The 17,337-nt window shown below is 49.6% G+C and overlaps 2 protein-coding genes and 1 long non-coding RNA gene across 4 annotated transcripts in view; 1 reads left to right on the top strand and 2 right to left on the bottom strand.

Moving 5' to 3' along the window:
- Positions 1-17,337, top strand: part of LOC310745974 (uncharacterized protein) — a 618,230-nt gene that overhangs the window by 438,188 nt on the left and 162,705 nt on the right. The gene's annotated exons all lie outside the window — the stretch shown is intronic.
- The window catches only part of LOC310746292, a 284,046-nt gene that overhangs the window by 246,742 nt on the left and 19,967 nt on the right, over positions 1-17,337 (bottom strand). The window lies entirely within an intron of this gene.
- SUSD2 (sushi domain containing 2) overlaps positions 1-17,337 on the bottom strand; it is a 31,212-nt gene that overhangs the window by 9,935 nt on the left and 3,940 nt on the right. For both annotated transcript variants that reach the window (XM_083579503.1, XM_083579504.1), the window contains exons 3-10: positions 15,806-15,957; positions 11,803-11,970; positions 10,003-10,174; positions 7,927-8,128; positions 4,566-4,651; positions 4,198-4,466; positions 3,461-3,604; positions 2,547-2,705 (exon numbers count right to left, since the gene is read on the bottom strand). In XM_083579503.1, the coding sequence (XP_083435629.1) occupies positions 2,547-2,705; positions 3,461-3,604; positions 4,198-4,466; positions 4,566-4,651; positions 7,927-8,128; positions 10,003-10,174; positions 11,803-11,970; positions 15,806-15,957 (1,352 nt within the window). The remainder of the gene's footprint in view (positions 1-2,546; positions 2,706-3,460; positions 3,605-4,197; positions 4,467-4,565; positions 4,652-7,926; positions 8,129-10,002; positions 10,175-11,802; positions 11,971-15,805; positions 15,958-17,337) is intronic.

Here is a 17,337-nt window from a genome sequence, read left to right as displayed (position 1 = left end):
CTGTTAAGGCATTCCAAGCATACCAACAAAGGTAAACCTCCTGAAAGGTACCAAGCTATTAGTGTTTGGGCTGGTTTGGCAAATTGCGAACCTGAAAGTTTTGAGGAGGTTGAGCAATTACCCCAGGAGGAGGCCAGTAGGTGGCGTGAGGCCATGCAAAAAGAGTTGAATTCTATGAAAGAACTGGGTGTGTTTTCCATCACCAAACTGCCAGAAGGTACCAAGGTAGTAAGTTGTAGGTGGGTGTACAGGATAAAGACAACAGCGATGGGGAAACCAGAGTACAAAGCAAGGCTTGTAGCTCGAGGTTTTACGCAAAGAAAGGGGTTACATTATTCCGAAGTCTATGCACCCACTTCAAGGAGTGAAACCCTATGGGCACTATTAGCAGTTGCTGCTCAGAAAGGGTTCAAAGTGAATCAATTTGATGTCTCTACAGCTTATCTTCATTCAGACTTGGCTGAAGAGCTCTATATGGAGCTACCGCCAGGATTGAAAGTTGGTAAATCAAATCAGGTATGGAAACTACATAAATCTATTTATGGACTCAAGCAATCTGCTCATAATTGGAATGAGTGTTTGAATGACGTTTTGGTAGGCATTGGTTTTAGCAGGAGCAAGGCTGACAATTGCTTATATTTCAGAGGTTCAGGAGATGCTCAAGAATCTTTGCTTGTTTATGTAGATGACCTGATTTATACTTCAAAGACACAAGAACAAGTAAAAAAACTAGCCAAAGAGTTAAATAAACACTTCAAAGTTAAGAATCTTGGTGATGTGAAGGTCTATCTTGGTGTTCAGATAGATAGGACCAAAAATGGCAGTTTTCTACTGAATCAAAAAGGCAAGATATTGCAAATGTTGAAAAAATTTGGCATGACGGAGTGTGCAGGTCAGAGAACACCAATGGAAATGGGTTTTGTAAAAGACAATGAGTTCAAGGATAGTGCTGAATTCAAGCGTGCTGAAATCTTTCAGTCAGCACTGGGAAGCTTACTTCATCTTTCGCAATGGAGTAGACCAGATATTGCTTACGCTGTTAACTTACTCAGCAGAGAAGCTTCAAAACCTAGTGTAAATGCATGGAAAGGAATTCAAAGAGTGTTAAGATATTTACAATACACCAAAGATTTTTGCCTTGAATTATCTTCTGAAGGACAAGCACAGATTACTTGTTGGGCAGATAGTGATTGGGCAAATTTAAAAGATAGAAAATCAGTGTCTGGCTGTGTAATAAAATTTGGTAACTCTCTGATTGGGTGGAGATCCAAGAAACAGAACCTGATTGCTTTGTCGTCAACAGAAGCTGAGTTCTGTGCCTTATCTGAGTTATGTAGAGATCTAGAATTTTACAAGTGCTTGGCACAAGAGAAGTATGAAAAGGCCATCACTCCAATCACTGTATGGGGTGATAATCAACCGTGTCTTAAGTTAGCACAAAATGGGCAGTTTAAAGGTTGTACAAAACATTTGGACATCCGCTTTCAAAATGTTTGTCAAACGGTAAAAGCAGGAATTGTTAAATTAAATTACTGTCCCAGTCATGAAAATCAAGCTGATGGTTTTACAAAACCGCTTGGGTTTCAGCGGCATGAAAACTTTTGTGAAGAAATGGGTCTGAAGTAATTTTGTTTTTGTATTGCCAGCGAGAGGGGGTGTTAAGGTGTGAAACCTAAGACGCTGGCAAGTTAGCAATGTCATGTGACTTTAAGTAGTCAAGCTCGTTAAGTTGTTAAGTTGCTCAGTATATAAAGAGTGATTGTTTTCTCTGCCTGTGGGGCGTGAAGCAAAAATGTCTGAAAGCTCCGGAGGTGTTTCTGTTATCTTTCTGCAATAAACCTGTCTTTGGAAAGACAGGCTTCCCTGTGTCGTTATTTCTTTGCTGCTGAGACTTTGAAGCTTGTACTGCAACAAGAATCTCTGCACTGGACTTAATTAATGCTCTGCAAAGAGAACTGTTGCTGGTGGCGCAGCGGAAGCGTTTACTGGACCAGTACACAGACTCTCTTAGGGTCATATAGTCCAACCTCCTGAAATGCAGGAATCTTAGCTAAAGAATCCCTGACAGGTGGCCATCCAACCTCTGCCTAAAATCCTCCCATGAAGGAGACTCCAAAACCTCCCGAAAGAGAGGTTCCGCTATCGAACAGCTCTTACTGTCAGAAAATGCTTCCTGATGTTTGGTCAGAATTTCATTTCTGGTAATTTGAAGCCATGGGTTCAAGTCCTGCCCTCCAGAGCAGGAGAAACCAAGTTTGTTCCCTCTTCCATGTGACAGCCCTTGAGATGTTTGAAGATGGCCATCATATCTCCTCTCAGTCTCCTCGGTCTCCATTAGTATTATCACGAAGGCTACCAGAGCTGGGCTCCAGCAGACATCCATGGGCTAACCTGAGGCCCTCCAGACTTTGCTGAACTCCAGGTCCCACCTATGGCCCTGGTGAGCAGTCAGAGGCGACATGTCTTGCCCCCGTGCTTAAGCAGAAAGGAATCACTTGCAGGGCTTCTGAAATCCTCCCTGGCCAGCCCTGCTCTCCATGTCTCACCATTCAGGTCCATCCAGGTTTGTTCAGAGAAGTTGAGTGCCTTCTGGTTGAGCAGGACCTCCAGCCCGTCCGAGTGCTCCGGGATACGTATCTCAACCACATCTGAGCGATTCTCCTGCATGGCAACGGCAGAGAAGCCCGTCACCTTGGCCTCAGTTCCTGCCAGGCAATTGCAAACATCAGTGTGGTGCACCAAGCCTCAAGAGACAGAAAGTGACTTGTTTATTTCATTTTTAAATCTATTCTCTAATTTTCTGACCAAAAGGCCCCCAAATCATCTTCTATCCAGGTTAGGAAACAGGAAAAGCCAAACACCGTTAGAAGCAGCAGTGGAATTTAAAGATCAATGCGCTTTGGAACCACAGAAGGTTTGGGAGAAAATAGTAGCTTTAACCAAATAGGCAAGGCAGGAGGGTCAAACCTGCGCGCGCGCACAGACACACACACACACACCCCCGATGTTTCTGGGCTCCAGCTCCAAAGAGCCCCAGCTGGCATGCCCAATGGTGAGAGATGACGGAAGGTGGGAGTTCAGCAACATCGGTAATCCCCTTGCCAAATGTAAAATGCCCAACAGAGTGGCTAGATCCCATTTGCGAAGGGGCGTCATAATACTGGGGCCACCGCTGAAAAGGCATCCTTCTTAGAGCTCCTCGCAGAAGCAGCAAAGGGGACCTCGAGCAACACATACCCCAATTTACCTGAATTTACAGGGTGGGACCTATAGATGATGCTCCTTAGCATGTCCCCAGGTCATTTAGGGCTTTAGAAATCCCAAAATCAAGCCTTGAATTGAACCCAGAGTTTTCAAATTCTGGCAGTTGGAATCACAGAATTCTTCAACTGCAGAGTTGGAACAAAGGGTCTTCTATTCCAACCCCCTGAAACGCAGGAAAGGAGACAGAAGACCTCACCATTTGACAGCTTGGCACGGTGGGTTCTCCCTTGGATGCTCAGGGATGTGAGGCTGGATTCCAGCACAGTATATTCTCCAAGGCCTTTGAAGGTGAAGTTAGTCCCGTCAAAAGTGACAAAGTGAGGATCTCCAAAAGCTGAGGCTGTTCAGCAAATGCAAAGACAGAGAACACGCATTACGAGCACCATAACGGAGACTGACCAATGTAGCATGTTGAGTGTCAGGGCTGGCATAGGGTTCTCTGGGCATCTGTACCCAAATGGGCCACCCACCCCCATTTCTAAGTGGCTGGGGTAGCGGGGGGGGGGGAGAAATGAGCTGCCATTGGTTGGCCTCGGCTGCAACCCAGAACCCAAACTGCACCAGTGAAGGAGGGCCCAGACTTGCCCTGAGGAAAGTCCTCCACCAGGGAACCATCTCTGGCCAAGCCTAGTCCTCTCCTAAGCCTTGCCCTACACAATGGCGTAGCAGGGGTTGCAAGTGCCCGGGGCTGTGCGGAAGCAGGTGGCTGGATGGGAGGGAAATGAATGGAGAACATGGGCGCATTCAACTGCATTATGGCATCTGCATCACCCAGGAGCCAGCCCATTTCACTGTCCAGTTCTCTTGCAAAAAATATACAGCTACATCTAATTAATTGGGTGCCCCCAGCTTGGCGCTGATTTGCCTCCCTCTCTCTCTCTCTCCTTGTGCTATGGATACGAAGAAGGGCTGAGTGAGGTCAGGAGAACATACCAACTCTGGGGGGACGGTACTTCCTGCAGCCACTGGAGGGACGGCGGTTGAGGTAAGTGGGGCAGTTGTTGGACCACAAGCAGCAGTGGTAGAAGCTGATGACATCATAAATCCAGTGGGAAAAGCCAGGGACCCTGGGGGGCTTTTGGTAAGGGGGAGCCCCCCAGTCGTGGCCTCGGTCCGGTGTGCTTCCCCCGGTGGAGTCTCCCGTGAGGACCTGGGTCCCTGCAGCACTGTAGCAACACTGCTGCCCTGAGGAGTATCGTGGGCTGGAAGAGAAGGCGAAGGGACTCAGCAGCCCTTTCCACAGAAGGTGGCCGGTCTTGGCCACTGTGAGCCCAGCCTGCAGTGCACCTGGCGAGACTTACCTGGCCTGAACCCCCCGGACACAGTGCACTGCCCCCGGGTGGTAGGTGCAGACGCTGCCCTTCTCGATGTCACACCCGTAGTCAGTCTGGAAGGGAGAGAGCAGAGAGAGGCTGGTCAACTCACGGGTGCCCCCTCCCCCGCTCTTAAGCCCCACCTGCAGATTATTGTAGCACCTTTTCCCAAAAGGGCCTCAAGTTGGTTTAAAACCAAGTCATGAAAGCCATAAGAGAAGACGTGAGTTATCTGCCAGAATGGTCATCTTCAGAGGTGGTTCTCAAAGCAGACCTTGGTCAGACCACACCTGGAATATTGTGTCCAGTTCTGGGCGCCACAATTTAAGAAGGAGGTTGACAAGCTGGAAGGTGGGCAGAGGAGGGTGACCAAGGTGATCAAGGGTCTGGAAACCAAACCGTATGAGGAATGGTTGAAGGAGCTTATAAAATGAGACAGGAGAGATAGGATAGCCATCTTCAAAGACCTGAAGGGCTGCCACATGGAGGATGGAACAAGACTGTTTTCTCCTGTTCTGGAGGATACAACTCAAACTAATGGATTCAAGTTACAAGAAAGGCGATTCTGACTATCAGGAAGAACTTTCAGAAAGTAAGAGCCTCAGAAAGTTGTGGACTTTCCTTCCTTGGAGGTATTTAAGCAGAGGTTAGAACTGTCATGAATGCTTTAGCTGAGATTTCTGCATTGCAGGGGGTTGGACTAGAAGACCCTCAGGATCCCTTCCAACTCTATGAAATCCTGAGATGCCTGTGCAGGAAGGAGCCTTGTGTGGTGCTCAATGGGTGCTGTGTATCCCACAGGTGCCCTGGTGAAGACTGGGGGTGGCCGTGGGAGGAGGCAGCCCCTGACCTGGTTCCAGAGCTGGCCTTGTGCCTGGAAACGATTAAGCAGCTGGCAAAAAGTTCTGGCAGGACACATCTGTGCCTTGTGGCTGAAGTTTCTGAGCAGTCTGCAAAGGCAGTCCCATTCAAGTGGGCGGCTCTGGGTGTCCCCAGAGGGCAAGTGAGGACGTCCAAATCCTGACTGCAGCAGCTGGGTGCTGGGGGCCATGAGACGTCCAAGTTTTCTTGGCACCTTTCCGGGGAGGGTGCTCCCCCATACCTGGTTCCTGGAAGGAAGGAAGAAGGCTGCGGCAGCTCCCTAGCTGGGGATGAGCCCAAAGCTCCAGGAAAGCAGGGAACCAGCTGAGCCTGTTCTCTGAAGGGCAGGCAGATCAGCTGAGCTTTCACAACATGGGCTGGTGCCAGTTTCACAGCTGGCTGGGGATCATGAGGTTTGGGCATCACAGAGACCCACCCTCAGGGCAGAGATCCCAACTCACAGGCTGGAGGAAGAGGAGAAGGGGTGTTGAGGCGGAGGCTGCCCAAGGAAGGACCTCTAAGCAGGGAGGGGAGTCCTCTCTTGCACAAATGTCCTCTTGCATCATGTGTGGAGAAGGAGCAGATGAACCCTGCGGTTGGGTGCGGCCAAGAAGGTTCTGGAGGCTTTTGCTGGGAAATTCCTTGACAGTTCAGGAAGCTGCCTGTTGAGGCACAGATCACCAGCCCACCTGAGCCTCACTCCCAGAGCACCCAGTCCCTCTGCACAAAGTTGGGGTGTGTGGGGGTGTTTGTGGGTGTGAGTCTTTATGGCCTGTTGCTGTTCTGGATTCCCCTGGCCCAGATCTGTGGTCACTTTTTTGCTGTCTAGATTAACCACAACAAGTGGGACAGTCATAAGAACCTCAGAAGAACATCTGCTGGATGAGGCCAGCGGCCCATCTGGTCCCGCATCCTGTCCTCACAGCGTCCACCCAGACGCCCATTATGGGAAACCCACAAGCAGGATGCGTGCGCATGAGCAGCTCTCCACACCCCTGTCTGTGGGTTTCCAGCCACTGGGATTCAGAAACATTGCTGGTTCCAGCCATTGAGGCAGGACACATCCAACCTCTGCTTTAAAAATTCCAAGGAAGGAGAGTCCAGCACCAGGGGCTGACCTTGGGGTCTGACATGGACAATCTGGATGCAGAGGAGTTTGGGAGGCACCAGCTGGGGACCCCCCCCCCCAGGGGAAGAAAGCTCAGAGCAAGGGGACTGGGATGGTCAGAGGGAGAAGACTGGGAAGAGGAGTGTCGGAAGCTGAAGAGGCAACAGGTTTTACTGAGCAGGGAGAGAGCAGAGAACAGAGGGGGGGTCAAGAGGCAGACTCCAGAAGAAGCCAGGGAAGCTCCCCCCCCCCTGCTGTGACCAGCTCCCCTCCCCTCTAGTCTCCCAGAACATGCAGAGAAATGATGAGGGAGGAGCAAAGAGAGACAAGAGCAGGCATAGGCAAACTCGGCCCTCCAGATATTTTGAGACTACAATTCCCATCATTCCTGACTACTGGTCTGTTAGGATATTGATGTTCCGTTCCATCTTTAGAACAGGCATGTGGAGTTGCTGTATGTCATATGTCTGTTTACTTCCAGCACAGCCTGCTGGGAACTTCCCTTGTGTATAGCTTTTGCTTATGCCTTCCTGCTCTTGGACATGAAAGAAGAAGAAGAAGAAGAAGAAGAAGAAGAAGAAGAAGAAGAAGAAGAAGAAGAAGAAGAAGAGGAGGAGGAGTTTGGATTTGATATCCCGCCTTTCACTCCCTTTAAGGAGTCTCAAAGCGGCTAACAATCTCCTTCCCCTTCCTCCCCCACAACAAACACTCTGTGAAGTGAGTGGGGCTGAGAGACTTCAGAGAAGTGTGACTGGCCCAAGGTCACCCAGCAGCTGCAGGTGGAGGAGCGGAGACGCGAACCCAGTTCACCAGATTACGAGTCCACTGCTCTGAACCACTACACCGCAGACATGTTTCCTTTGTCCTGAACTATGCTGAATAAACTGCTTGTAAATACGCTTGACATATGCCTCTGTCCACCACTTCTGCTGTGTTATTCACTCTGCTGACTGAGGCGTGCTCAGGCTTCTGAAGGCTTCTGAAGCTGTGCCGCTGTTTTGATGCTGTTTGAAGGACCGGAGTTTGCCCGGCTGCTGGCCAGTGGGCTGGAGCCAGCTGGGGGCCTGCGAATTGCCCCCGTTCCCTTGGACACATCCCAACATGGTCCTGTTAGCTAGGGATGATGGGAGTTGTAGTCCCAAAACATCTGGAGGGCCGAGTTTGCCTGTGCCTGGACAAGAGGAAGGAGTCTTAGGCTGCTGGGGAAGGAACCAGGGAGGAGTCTTAGAGAGCGGTGGGAAGGCGGGGACCTTCAGTCCTTGCAACTGCTTCATTGGGGCAAGACCTGCTGGGAAGAATTGCTGTGACCACTAAGCCTGCGCTGTTTTCTTTGCCCCACCCTGCCACCCCAGCACCACAGGCAAGACACAAAGGACCTACGTGGAATCGCCCCACGTCCGCCCGGGCCTGTGCCAAAGTGCAGGGGCAGTCTGGGATCTCGTCTAGGAAATTGGGCAGGCCTGTCTCCAGGGCGTCCCACTGGCGGCACTTGGCTGTGGCCCAGGCGGCCGGGTCCTTGCGGAAGTCGTCTCCCAGGTGCCAGGCCAAGGCGTGCTCCGTGCTCCAGATGGCCGCCACGTTGCTGGAGGAGGGGAGCAGAAGAGAAAGAGTGTGGGGTGTGATCTGCTGGAGCAGTCAAGTACAACATTACCTGTTTGTCTAGAGTGGACATGTAGGGGAATGTTGGTCCAGCCACTTTGAACTTCCTGTTACACCTGGCTGGGGCATCCTTCTTTTGCATGTGACCAGGAGGTGGATGTGACCTTTCCAGACCTGGTAAAAGGCCAAGTCACACAGCCACCTTCTTCTCTTCATTCTTCTTTTTTGTCCTGCCAACTTCCTGATTCACCTGGACTGGACTGCTGGCTGCCAGTCAGCAGTCTCCCAGGTTATAATAATAATATTATTATAATAATTTATTATTTATACCCTGCCCATCTAGCTGGGTTTCCCCAGCCACTCTGCGCTGCTTCCAACAGGATATTAAAAACACAGTAAAAGATCAGGCAGGAAAAACTTCCCTAAACAGGGCTGCCCATATGGGGTAAACTTGTTTGTACATGTTTTCAACTTTAAGCCTTAAGTCTGCCTTCATGGATCACACTGTGCTCTGCTTGATCATGAGTAACTACTTTTTGTTACTTATGAATAAGACTGTGGTGTCTTTATTCTTTTAGGAGGGATCCTTCAGGGTCTTACCAGGAGTAATAGAACTTAAGAGATTCTAAGGAGTCTGCAGCCAGCTTCCTGCTGTGTGATAGGGGAATGCACTCTGCTATAGGAAGAAACGTGCTAGCGCGAGTTAGTAAGGATAATATTAATCAATATATCCTCTCCTGTTACCCACAACATTCCAGGTTCAGTCTTGGCCGACTCTGGGGTTGCAGTGCTCATCTCACTCTACTGGCCAAGGGAGCCGCCATTTGTCTGCAGACAGTTTTCTGGGTCATGTGGCCAGCATGACTAAGCCGCTTCTGGCGAACCAGAGCAGTGCACGGAAACACCGTTTACCTTCCTGCCAGAGCAGTACCTATTTATCTACTTGCATTTTGGCGTGCTTTTGAACTGCTAGGTTGGCAGGAGCAGGGACCGAGCAACAGGAGCTCACCCCGTTGCGGGGATTTGAACCACCAACCTTCTGATCAGCAAGTCCTAGGCTCTGTGGTTTAACCCACAGTGCCACCCGCATCCCTCAGGGAAGTTACCTAGCTTTAAAAATCATATAAAATCAACTCCTTTGCCAGTTTCCTTCATTCCACCACCAATTTGCTTCATTGGCCAAGGACTTGGAAACCACTCAGTCCCCGCCATAATCCCTCAAGCGGGAGGTCACGTACTCACAGGAAGGTACTCATAGGTGTCAATCGCTGGGCAAAGGCACTCCTCCGGACTTGCCCAGGTGGCAGACTAGGCAAACCAAAGTTCTATTGTCCCTTTGCTATAGGTGCTCAGAATGCACTTCCCAATACATATCCTGTATCCCCAAGACATTCCTCCTATGTTCATCATGTATAACCCTCCCCTTTTCTGATGTAGCAATGGTGTAGTGATGATGCTTAATGAACTGTATTCTGGGATATGGTGGGGAAGTTTCAAAAGTCCTTGTCACCCCATCCTCGGGGTTCAAAATTCCTCTTTGAACCTATTGCAATAAACTTTGGTCTACAGCTATTTGCTCCGGTCGGTGGCTGGACTCCTTCCTTTATTCCGCAGGGACCCGCAGGCTCTGCCCGACCAGCTGGGGGACTGAGCAGCCTCACACCTAGATTTTTCCATAACACCACAAAACCACACATCGCAACCCGAGGCATGTGCTGGCAGCCCCCCTGAGCTCTCTTGCAGCTCGGAGACTGGGGTGCCTAGGAAAACAAGACCCTGTCCATCATGTGAGCCCCAGGAGGTTGCTGTCCAGCTGGGGGGAGGACACACGCCCCCTCCCAAGGGTCAGTGACTCACCTCTGACCATCGGAAGAAGCAGCGGAGGAGATCCTCAGAGCCCCCACTTCCCAGGCAGAGTACTGAGCCGAGGGGACCGGCAGGAAAGTAAAGGCCCCCGTGTTGGTCAGGTTTCTCTTCAGGGTGTAAAGATATTTCCATTCCGCCACCCAGGAGCTGGAATAAGGCTCGCCTGGCCAGGGGAGGGAGGAAGAGTTGGCATTAGGATGAGCTTTCTGAAGGTAAGAGCTGCTCAACTGCAGGGCGGACTCCCTCAGAAGGCGGTGGACTCTCCTTCCTTAGAAACAAAGGGTTGGAAGGGACCCGAGGGTCATCTAGTCCAACCCCCTGCAATGCCGGAGTCTCAACTCAAGCATCCATGACAGATGACCTTGGAGGTTTGTAGACAGAGGTTGGCTGGCCACCCGTCATAGTTGCAGTTCCTGCATTTCAAGGGGTTAGACTAGATGGCCCTTGGAGTCCCTTCCAACGCTACGATTCTGGGATTCAATTCTTATTATAATTTATTCATTTTATATACCGCCCTTTATTGAAATATCCCAGGGTGGTGTACAATGTTAAGAACATATTTTACGGAGCATAATAATAAAAGCATAATAATAGATAGCATACTAATAAAATAATAACAGTCCCCTCCACCCCCACACATTTAAGAAGCTATAGATTATTTAATGTCTGAAGGCATCATCATCATCATCATCATCATAATAAATTTTATTTATACCCCGACATCCCTAGCCAGAGCCGGGCTCAGGGCGGCTAACACCAGTAAAATTACAATAAAAACATAATGGGGGGGGAACAATTTAAAATACAGGTTAAAATGCAATTTAAAATGCAGCCTCATTTTAAAAGTAGCCCATAGATCAAGACCATAAGGAGAGGGAAACATAAGGGTCAAACCAAAGGCCAGGAGAAAGAGCTGTGTTGCAGGCCCTGCAGAAAGCTGTCAAGTCCCACAGGGCCCTGGTCTCTTGTGAAAGAGCGTTCCACCAAGTCAGGGTCTGTACTGAAAAGGACCTGGCCCTAGTTGAAACCAATCTAACCATCTTGCGACTTGGGACCTCCAAAGTATTGTCATTTGTGGACCTTAAGGTCCTCCACAGGGCAGACCAGGAGAGGCGGTCCTGTAGGTACGTGGGTCCTAGGCCACATGAGAAAGTCCTAGTCCTAGGCATGAGTAAAGAGGAATGTTTTTGCCTGGCTCCTCAAGACATGTCATGATGGCACCAGGCAAGCCTCTCTGGGGAGAGCATTCCACAGTCAGGGAGCCACCACAGAGAAGGTCTGTTCTTGTGTTGCCATCCTCTGGACCTCTCAGGGAGGGGGGACATAGAGAAGGGTCTCGGGTGACGAGCGCAGGGTCTAGGTTGCTTCATATGGGCAGATGCAGTCCTTAAGGTATTGAGGTCCTGAACCGTGTATGACTTAAGACATCCCACCATGCGCCACTGAAGGTTTTACTGATATTATTATGCTATGTTAAACATTGTCTTGTCAGTTCTGAATGAATGAAATCAGCCCCATCTCCCCCCTGTTATTTCAGATGAGACAAAGGCGCAGCTTCGCCTGCTCCCAGCACTTCTCAAGAAGTGACCAAAAACAGCTGCCCCACAGAAGCCCAGAAGCTGAAAATACAGCTGTCTCTTGCAAGAAAGAAGCCTCACAAATGAGCCTGGACAATGTTTTATTCCAAAAAGGGTCAGTTTTTATGGATCCAGTTGCTTCATGCTGCACAAGCTTAATATCTGCAATTCCCCACTCATCACAAGACCCGCGTGGACACAGGGAGAGCCTTACCTGTTTCGTTATAGCCCCAGACTTCGACATTGACGTGGCTGGCTTGAAGCGTCCGATGGTTCCAGGTGACCGTCAGGTTCCCCCCGGTGCCAGGAGTGCCATAGTGCTGCCACTTGGTTTCATTCACCAGCGTGCTTTTTTCCAAAGGAGACACTTTGCCGTGATGAACTGCGTGACGGAGCAAAAAGTGGCAATGGTGAGTCACTTGTTTTGCACAGCCCTTGAGCAAGGGAGCTTTTGTTTCCTACTGGCTGAATGACGCTGATGTTGTGGGTTGGGGGGGTGTCAGTTGGGATGATGCCCTGAGTCCTTCCCCATCCTTGGGGTCCTGCACCCAGCGAGGGTTAGAAATAGAGGGTTCTAAACCAGTCAGACTAGGTTCTCTGCAAGACAAGGACCTTTGCAGGCCATGGAAGTGTCCTCCTCAGCATCCCAGAAGAATGAGTCAGGTTGCAGGAGCTACAACTAAGGGATGGGTCTTCTGGGCTAAAGGGTGGGCCTTGTGCGGAAGGCCCTGATCTGCCCACCATTCCTCCAGGCCAGTGTGGCAGGGATCTCCTGCCAAGCCTCTTCCTATACCAAGACCTACATTGGCTCCCAGTACGTTTCCAAGCACAATTCAAAGTGTTGGTGCTGACCTTTAAAACCTTAAATGGCCTCGGCCCAGTATTCCTGAAGGAGCGTCTCCACTCCCATCATTCTGCCTGGACACTGAGGTCCAGCGCTGAGGGGCTTCTGGCGGTTCCCTCACTGCGAGAAGCCAAGTTACAGGGAACCAGGCAGAGGGCCTTCTCGGTAGTGGCGCCCGCCCTGTGGAACGCCTTCCCACCAGATGTCAAAGAGAAGAACAACTACGAGACTTTTAGAAGACATCTGAAGGCAGCCCTCTTTAGGGAAGCTTTTAATGTTTAACAGACTACTGCATTTTAATACTTTGTTGGAAGCCGCCCAGAGTGGCTGGGGAAACCCAGCCAGATGGGCAGGGTATAAATAATAAATTAGTAGTAGTAGTAGTAGTAGTAGTAGTAGTAGTAGTAGTAGTGGGTACTTAAGGGGTCGGGGACGTGGGTGGCGCTGTGGGTTAAACCACAGAGCCTAGGCCTTGCCGATCAGAAGGTCGACAGTTCGAATCCCCGCGATGGGGTGAGCTCCCGTTGCTCTGTCCCAGCTCCTGCCAACCTAGCAGTTCAAAAGCACATCAAAGTGCAAGCAGCTAAATAGGTACCGCTTTGGCAGGAAGGCAAACGGCATTTCCGTGCGCTGCTCTGGTTCGCCAGAAGTGGCTCAGTCATGCTGGCCACATGACCTGGAAGCTGTACGCCAGCTCCCTCGGCCAATAAAGCGAGATGAGCGCCGCAACCCCAGAGTCGGCCACGACTGGACCTAATGGTCAGGGGTCCCTTTACCTTTACCTTTACTTAAGGGGTCTACCTGAGGAACAGAAGAAAAAGCCAGGACTCCCTCTCACCATGAGAGGAGAGTGAGGCTTTAGAAAGTTAAGCTGTTCCTTGCAGCTTGTTCCCCTCCCAAAATCAGGGGATCCAGGGCTTTTTTCCTAGCTGGAATTCATCTGAACTCAGCTCCAACGCCTCTCAGGTGGGTGCCATTACCATGGTAAGAGAACAAGGGAGGTGTTCATGGTGAGTTCTGGCACCTCTTTTCCTAGCAAAACAGCACCAGGGATCCAAGACTGGCTCTTCTATGGAAGTTGACCAATCTAGCTGATTCTTTGTGAGTGAATTTGAACAAATTTTATGAACAGACTGGGATTAGTTCAGTTGTAGATTTGCAGGGCTTGCATTTCTTCCATATTCTGCTCTTACCTTCTACCTGCTCCCCCCCCCCCCACTTTTTATTCTTAATAAGGTTCCTTAAGATGACTTCCAAAGTGTTTGCCAAACTCAGGTTTTAGGACCTCCCCCCAATGAACACTTGACATTCAGGCTACTGGGAGAAGGGGCGGACTTTGGTAATATGGCACTCTGTGCTTGCCCAGGTTTGGCATGCACTAACTAGGGTTTGAGGAAGAGGCAGGAGGACTCTAGGACCTTGTGGGAGCCCTCATGCCTCCTTCCCAAAGCCCAGCACCTACTAGGCTTTTGGGAAGAAGGCAGGAAGGCACCCCCTTGGCCCCTGCGCCCTGTGCGGGGGAACCGGCCATGCTGCCCTAAATCCACCTCTGCTACGAGTTAAAGACTGAAGTTGTAATCTATCTAGCACACACTGGGAGAGAGACAGAGTGTGGGCTGCTGCTACACTCCAGGCAAACCTCAAAGGTGCAGGCTTGAGTTGAGAAGAGCTGAGGCACTGGCTTGGAACCTTTTAAAAGTACTGTATTTTTTGCCCTATAAGACGCACCTGACCATAAGACGCACCTAGTTTTTAGAGGAGGAAAACAAGAAAAAAAAATATTCTGAACAAAACAGTGGGTGTATGATTTTTGTGGTTCATTCTGTGGACACAGACATGTGATCTGATGGTGAATTTGGGGTGACCCAATGCAAAAATCCTGAGGATCCATGTGGATCAGTGCTTTGTAACCACGTTTTTGCGCCATTGCGGCCCCATGCAACAGTGGGTGGGTGTTTTTTTGGTGCAGGCTGTAGCCATGGACATGCTATGTGATCTGATGGCGAATTTGGGGTGACTCAATGTAAAAATCCTGAGGATCCATGGGCTTTTACCTCCCCCCTCCCAGGCAGCCTCCACTAGTGTCCCTTATCTCTCTTCCGATCCCACCGATTAGCTGTTTCCTTTCAACACTCCCTTTCCTCTTGTTTGCCTTAGTGTCTTTTCCTTAGCTGGAGCAGTTTTTTTTGCTCCTCCTTTTCTTCTAATTTCTCTCCTTATTGCTTTAGTCTTCCTGTTTCCCCCCTTTGCAAGTTTGCTGTCTTTACCTCCCCCCTCCCAGGCAGCCTCCTTTATCTCTAGCGTCCCTTATCTCTCTCCCTGATCTGCAAACGATCAGCGGCTTTGTTTCAACACGCCTGTCCCTCTTTCTTAAAAAAAAAAAAAGCATTATCTGCTTTTTGCCCCTGGGCAATTCAGCTCCAGGAACCACACATTCGCTCCATAAGACGCACAGACATTTCCCCTTACTTTTTAGGAAGAAAAAAGTGTGTCTTATGGAGCGAAAAATACGGTAATTGCTTTAGTGCATCCCAGATTCCCTCCCATCTGGGCTGCAGGTGTAAGGGTGGCAGCAGCACTGCAAGGCTGTTGTGTCACAGTTGGCAATGGAGGGAGTGGGAGAGACTGTCTTGGACATCTCTCTTTTGCCACAGGCTTTCCTCCACCCCCCTCTCCTAGATGCAAGGGAGAAGAACAAAAGTCAGTGTGTTGTGTGTGAGCTGAGCTGGAAGCAGCCTGGAAGCTGGAAACCCAGAGACATGCTTCCTCCGTGCTGGGTCCAAAGCTGCAACTAATGGAGAAGCACGGTCTGTTGATGCTGCGAGATGCTTCATCTGATGCTCAGCTTGTATATGTATGTGTAAATAAATAATATATCCTAAGGACACCACAATCTCTACTGAACCGCTTTCCAAGGAAACCAAACTCAGTAAAGCTCAGAATCCTAGGAATGTCTTAACACTCAAACACAGCAGTGGCCTGTAACACTATTTATGGCATGCAAAGAAGCATCCCTGAAATTCTTCTTTAAGAGCAGGCCATGAAAGCAAAGAGGGACATAGCAAGCCCCAGACCTCCTCAGGCAGCCAAGTCCCTCCCAGAACTGCGTATGACTTATTCTGAAGAGCAGCTCTGCGAGGCAGGAAGCAGCAGAGGCAGCAAGGCCCAGCATTATCTTCGCCACCCACATTACATCGTGACACAGTTTCAGCCACAGCAAAATCCCTTCCCAAGTGCTGGAAATGAGGGCAGTTGCTTTGGGAACACCCAGCCCTCTCCCTCGAGGAAACAGGCAAAGGCAAGCAGAGGACAAGGTACGTGGAGACAGAGCTCTGTGGAGATCAAGGAACCTGCAAACTGGAAAACAAGTCACCTGACACCCAGGTTGCCATCCAGGGAAATGTCCTTCCTCCATCGCTGGAAATCTCCAGCTTCAAGATCCCGATCTGGTAGAGCAAGGGGGAGATGCAGTGGACTCGGCCATCTCCAGCCACGTAGCCACGGGTCTGGACTGACCCTGCAAACCTGTCAATGCCAAAGAGAAACCACAGGGTGACCCAAAGGAGGAAGGGGGAAAGTTGGCTTGGAGGCCCTGGGTTCAAATCCCACCACCTCAGCCGCTTAATTCCTTGGTGGCCCTGCAGGCCAGGTGGACGGTCAGTGGGCCACTCAAAGCATGATTGGCTCCTGCCAAGGCCAGCTGGAAGGAATCATTTTATTAAAGCAAAAGGGATTAAGACTGCAAGCAACTGGACATGTTCACGGTGCAGTATGACCATAACAGGCAAGAACAACAATCGGCATTGGTGAGATTCACCAAAGATTTCTAACTGTTTGAAAGCTGACATTCAGTGCTGAGGTGTCAGGTTACAGCTGCAGTCTGGCAGTTTCCAGAAGAGATGGCTAGTAGGAAAGACTCTTTGGGGGAAGAGATCCCAGTGGAGGAGGAGGAGTAGCAGCTGCCTCTTTAGGACAGACAGATGACCTCGGGTGTTCCCAGCTGCATTGAAGGATGGAGTTACAAGACCATTCCTAAAGGAAACCCCTGCCCTTGAACCCAAGGCAGTGCAATGGCTATTGAATGGAGGAAGGGGTTTGTGTGGAGAGTTACTAGACCACTTCAGGGTCTCCTGAATGAGACTCATTATCAAGATCCATTTCAACCTGATTCGGGATCTAGTTTTAACCCTGGTTGTTCCATCTCTATCTGAAGGACCAATTCCAGAAGTCAGTTGGTGCTGGGGAAATCACTGGTTGACCCCACAACCATTTATACTCTGGAGTTCTGCAGGGTTTCATCCTCTCTACCGTAGAGGAGCCTTAAATTTGTCCCTATTGCCATTCATGTTGTTAGTTTTGGCCCAGTTCTCCAATCTGTCAAGCGTGGGAGGATCTGCAGCCAGATCACAAATGCATGAGTCAGAAACATCTCTTTAAAACTTGGGGCAGGAGGAGGAACAATAGAAAGCACACTTTTCTTTTTATCTCTTGTCCAGAGAGTGCACTGCATTTTGAACCAGACTATGGACTTTTGTAAATTTTAAGGATTCTCTTCTGCCTAATTTTCATCACTGTATCTGCTGAATCCTGGCAAGTCTTCTGATGTGAGGAAACTTTTATATTTTTCTTGTTTACTTAAACAGCCTAAGAGTGATTTCTTTGTTAAGAGGGAAACACAGAAGGGGGGAAATAAATCAAACTCTTCCCAAGCACCCTTGGATATCATAATTATGCCGCATTGTGCAACATTGTCTCTAGAAGCTTCTAGAGATACTGTAAGCTGCACACGGATGGCAAATTAACTCTGCTGAAATAGGTATTTGCATTCTTACACAAGTCAGAAGAGGAAGAATAATAAATAAAATGTCCTCTCCTACTCATCTAAACCCATTCAACATTATTGTC

This window comes from Podarcis filfolensis (assembly GCF_964270895.1).
Source record: "Podarcis filfolensis genome assembly, chromosome: 12".
In the NCBI taxonomy this organism is placed as follows: Eukaryota; Metazoa; Chordata; class Lepidosauria; order Squamata; family Lacertidae; genus Podarcis; species Podarcis filfolensis.
This window is presented reverse-complemented; position numbering and strand designations above follow the sequence as displayed.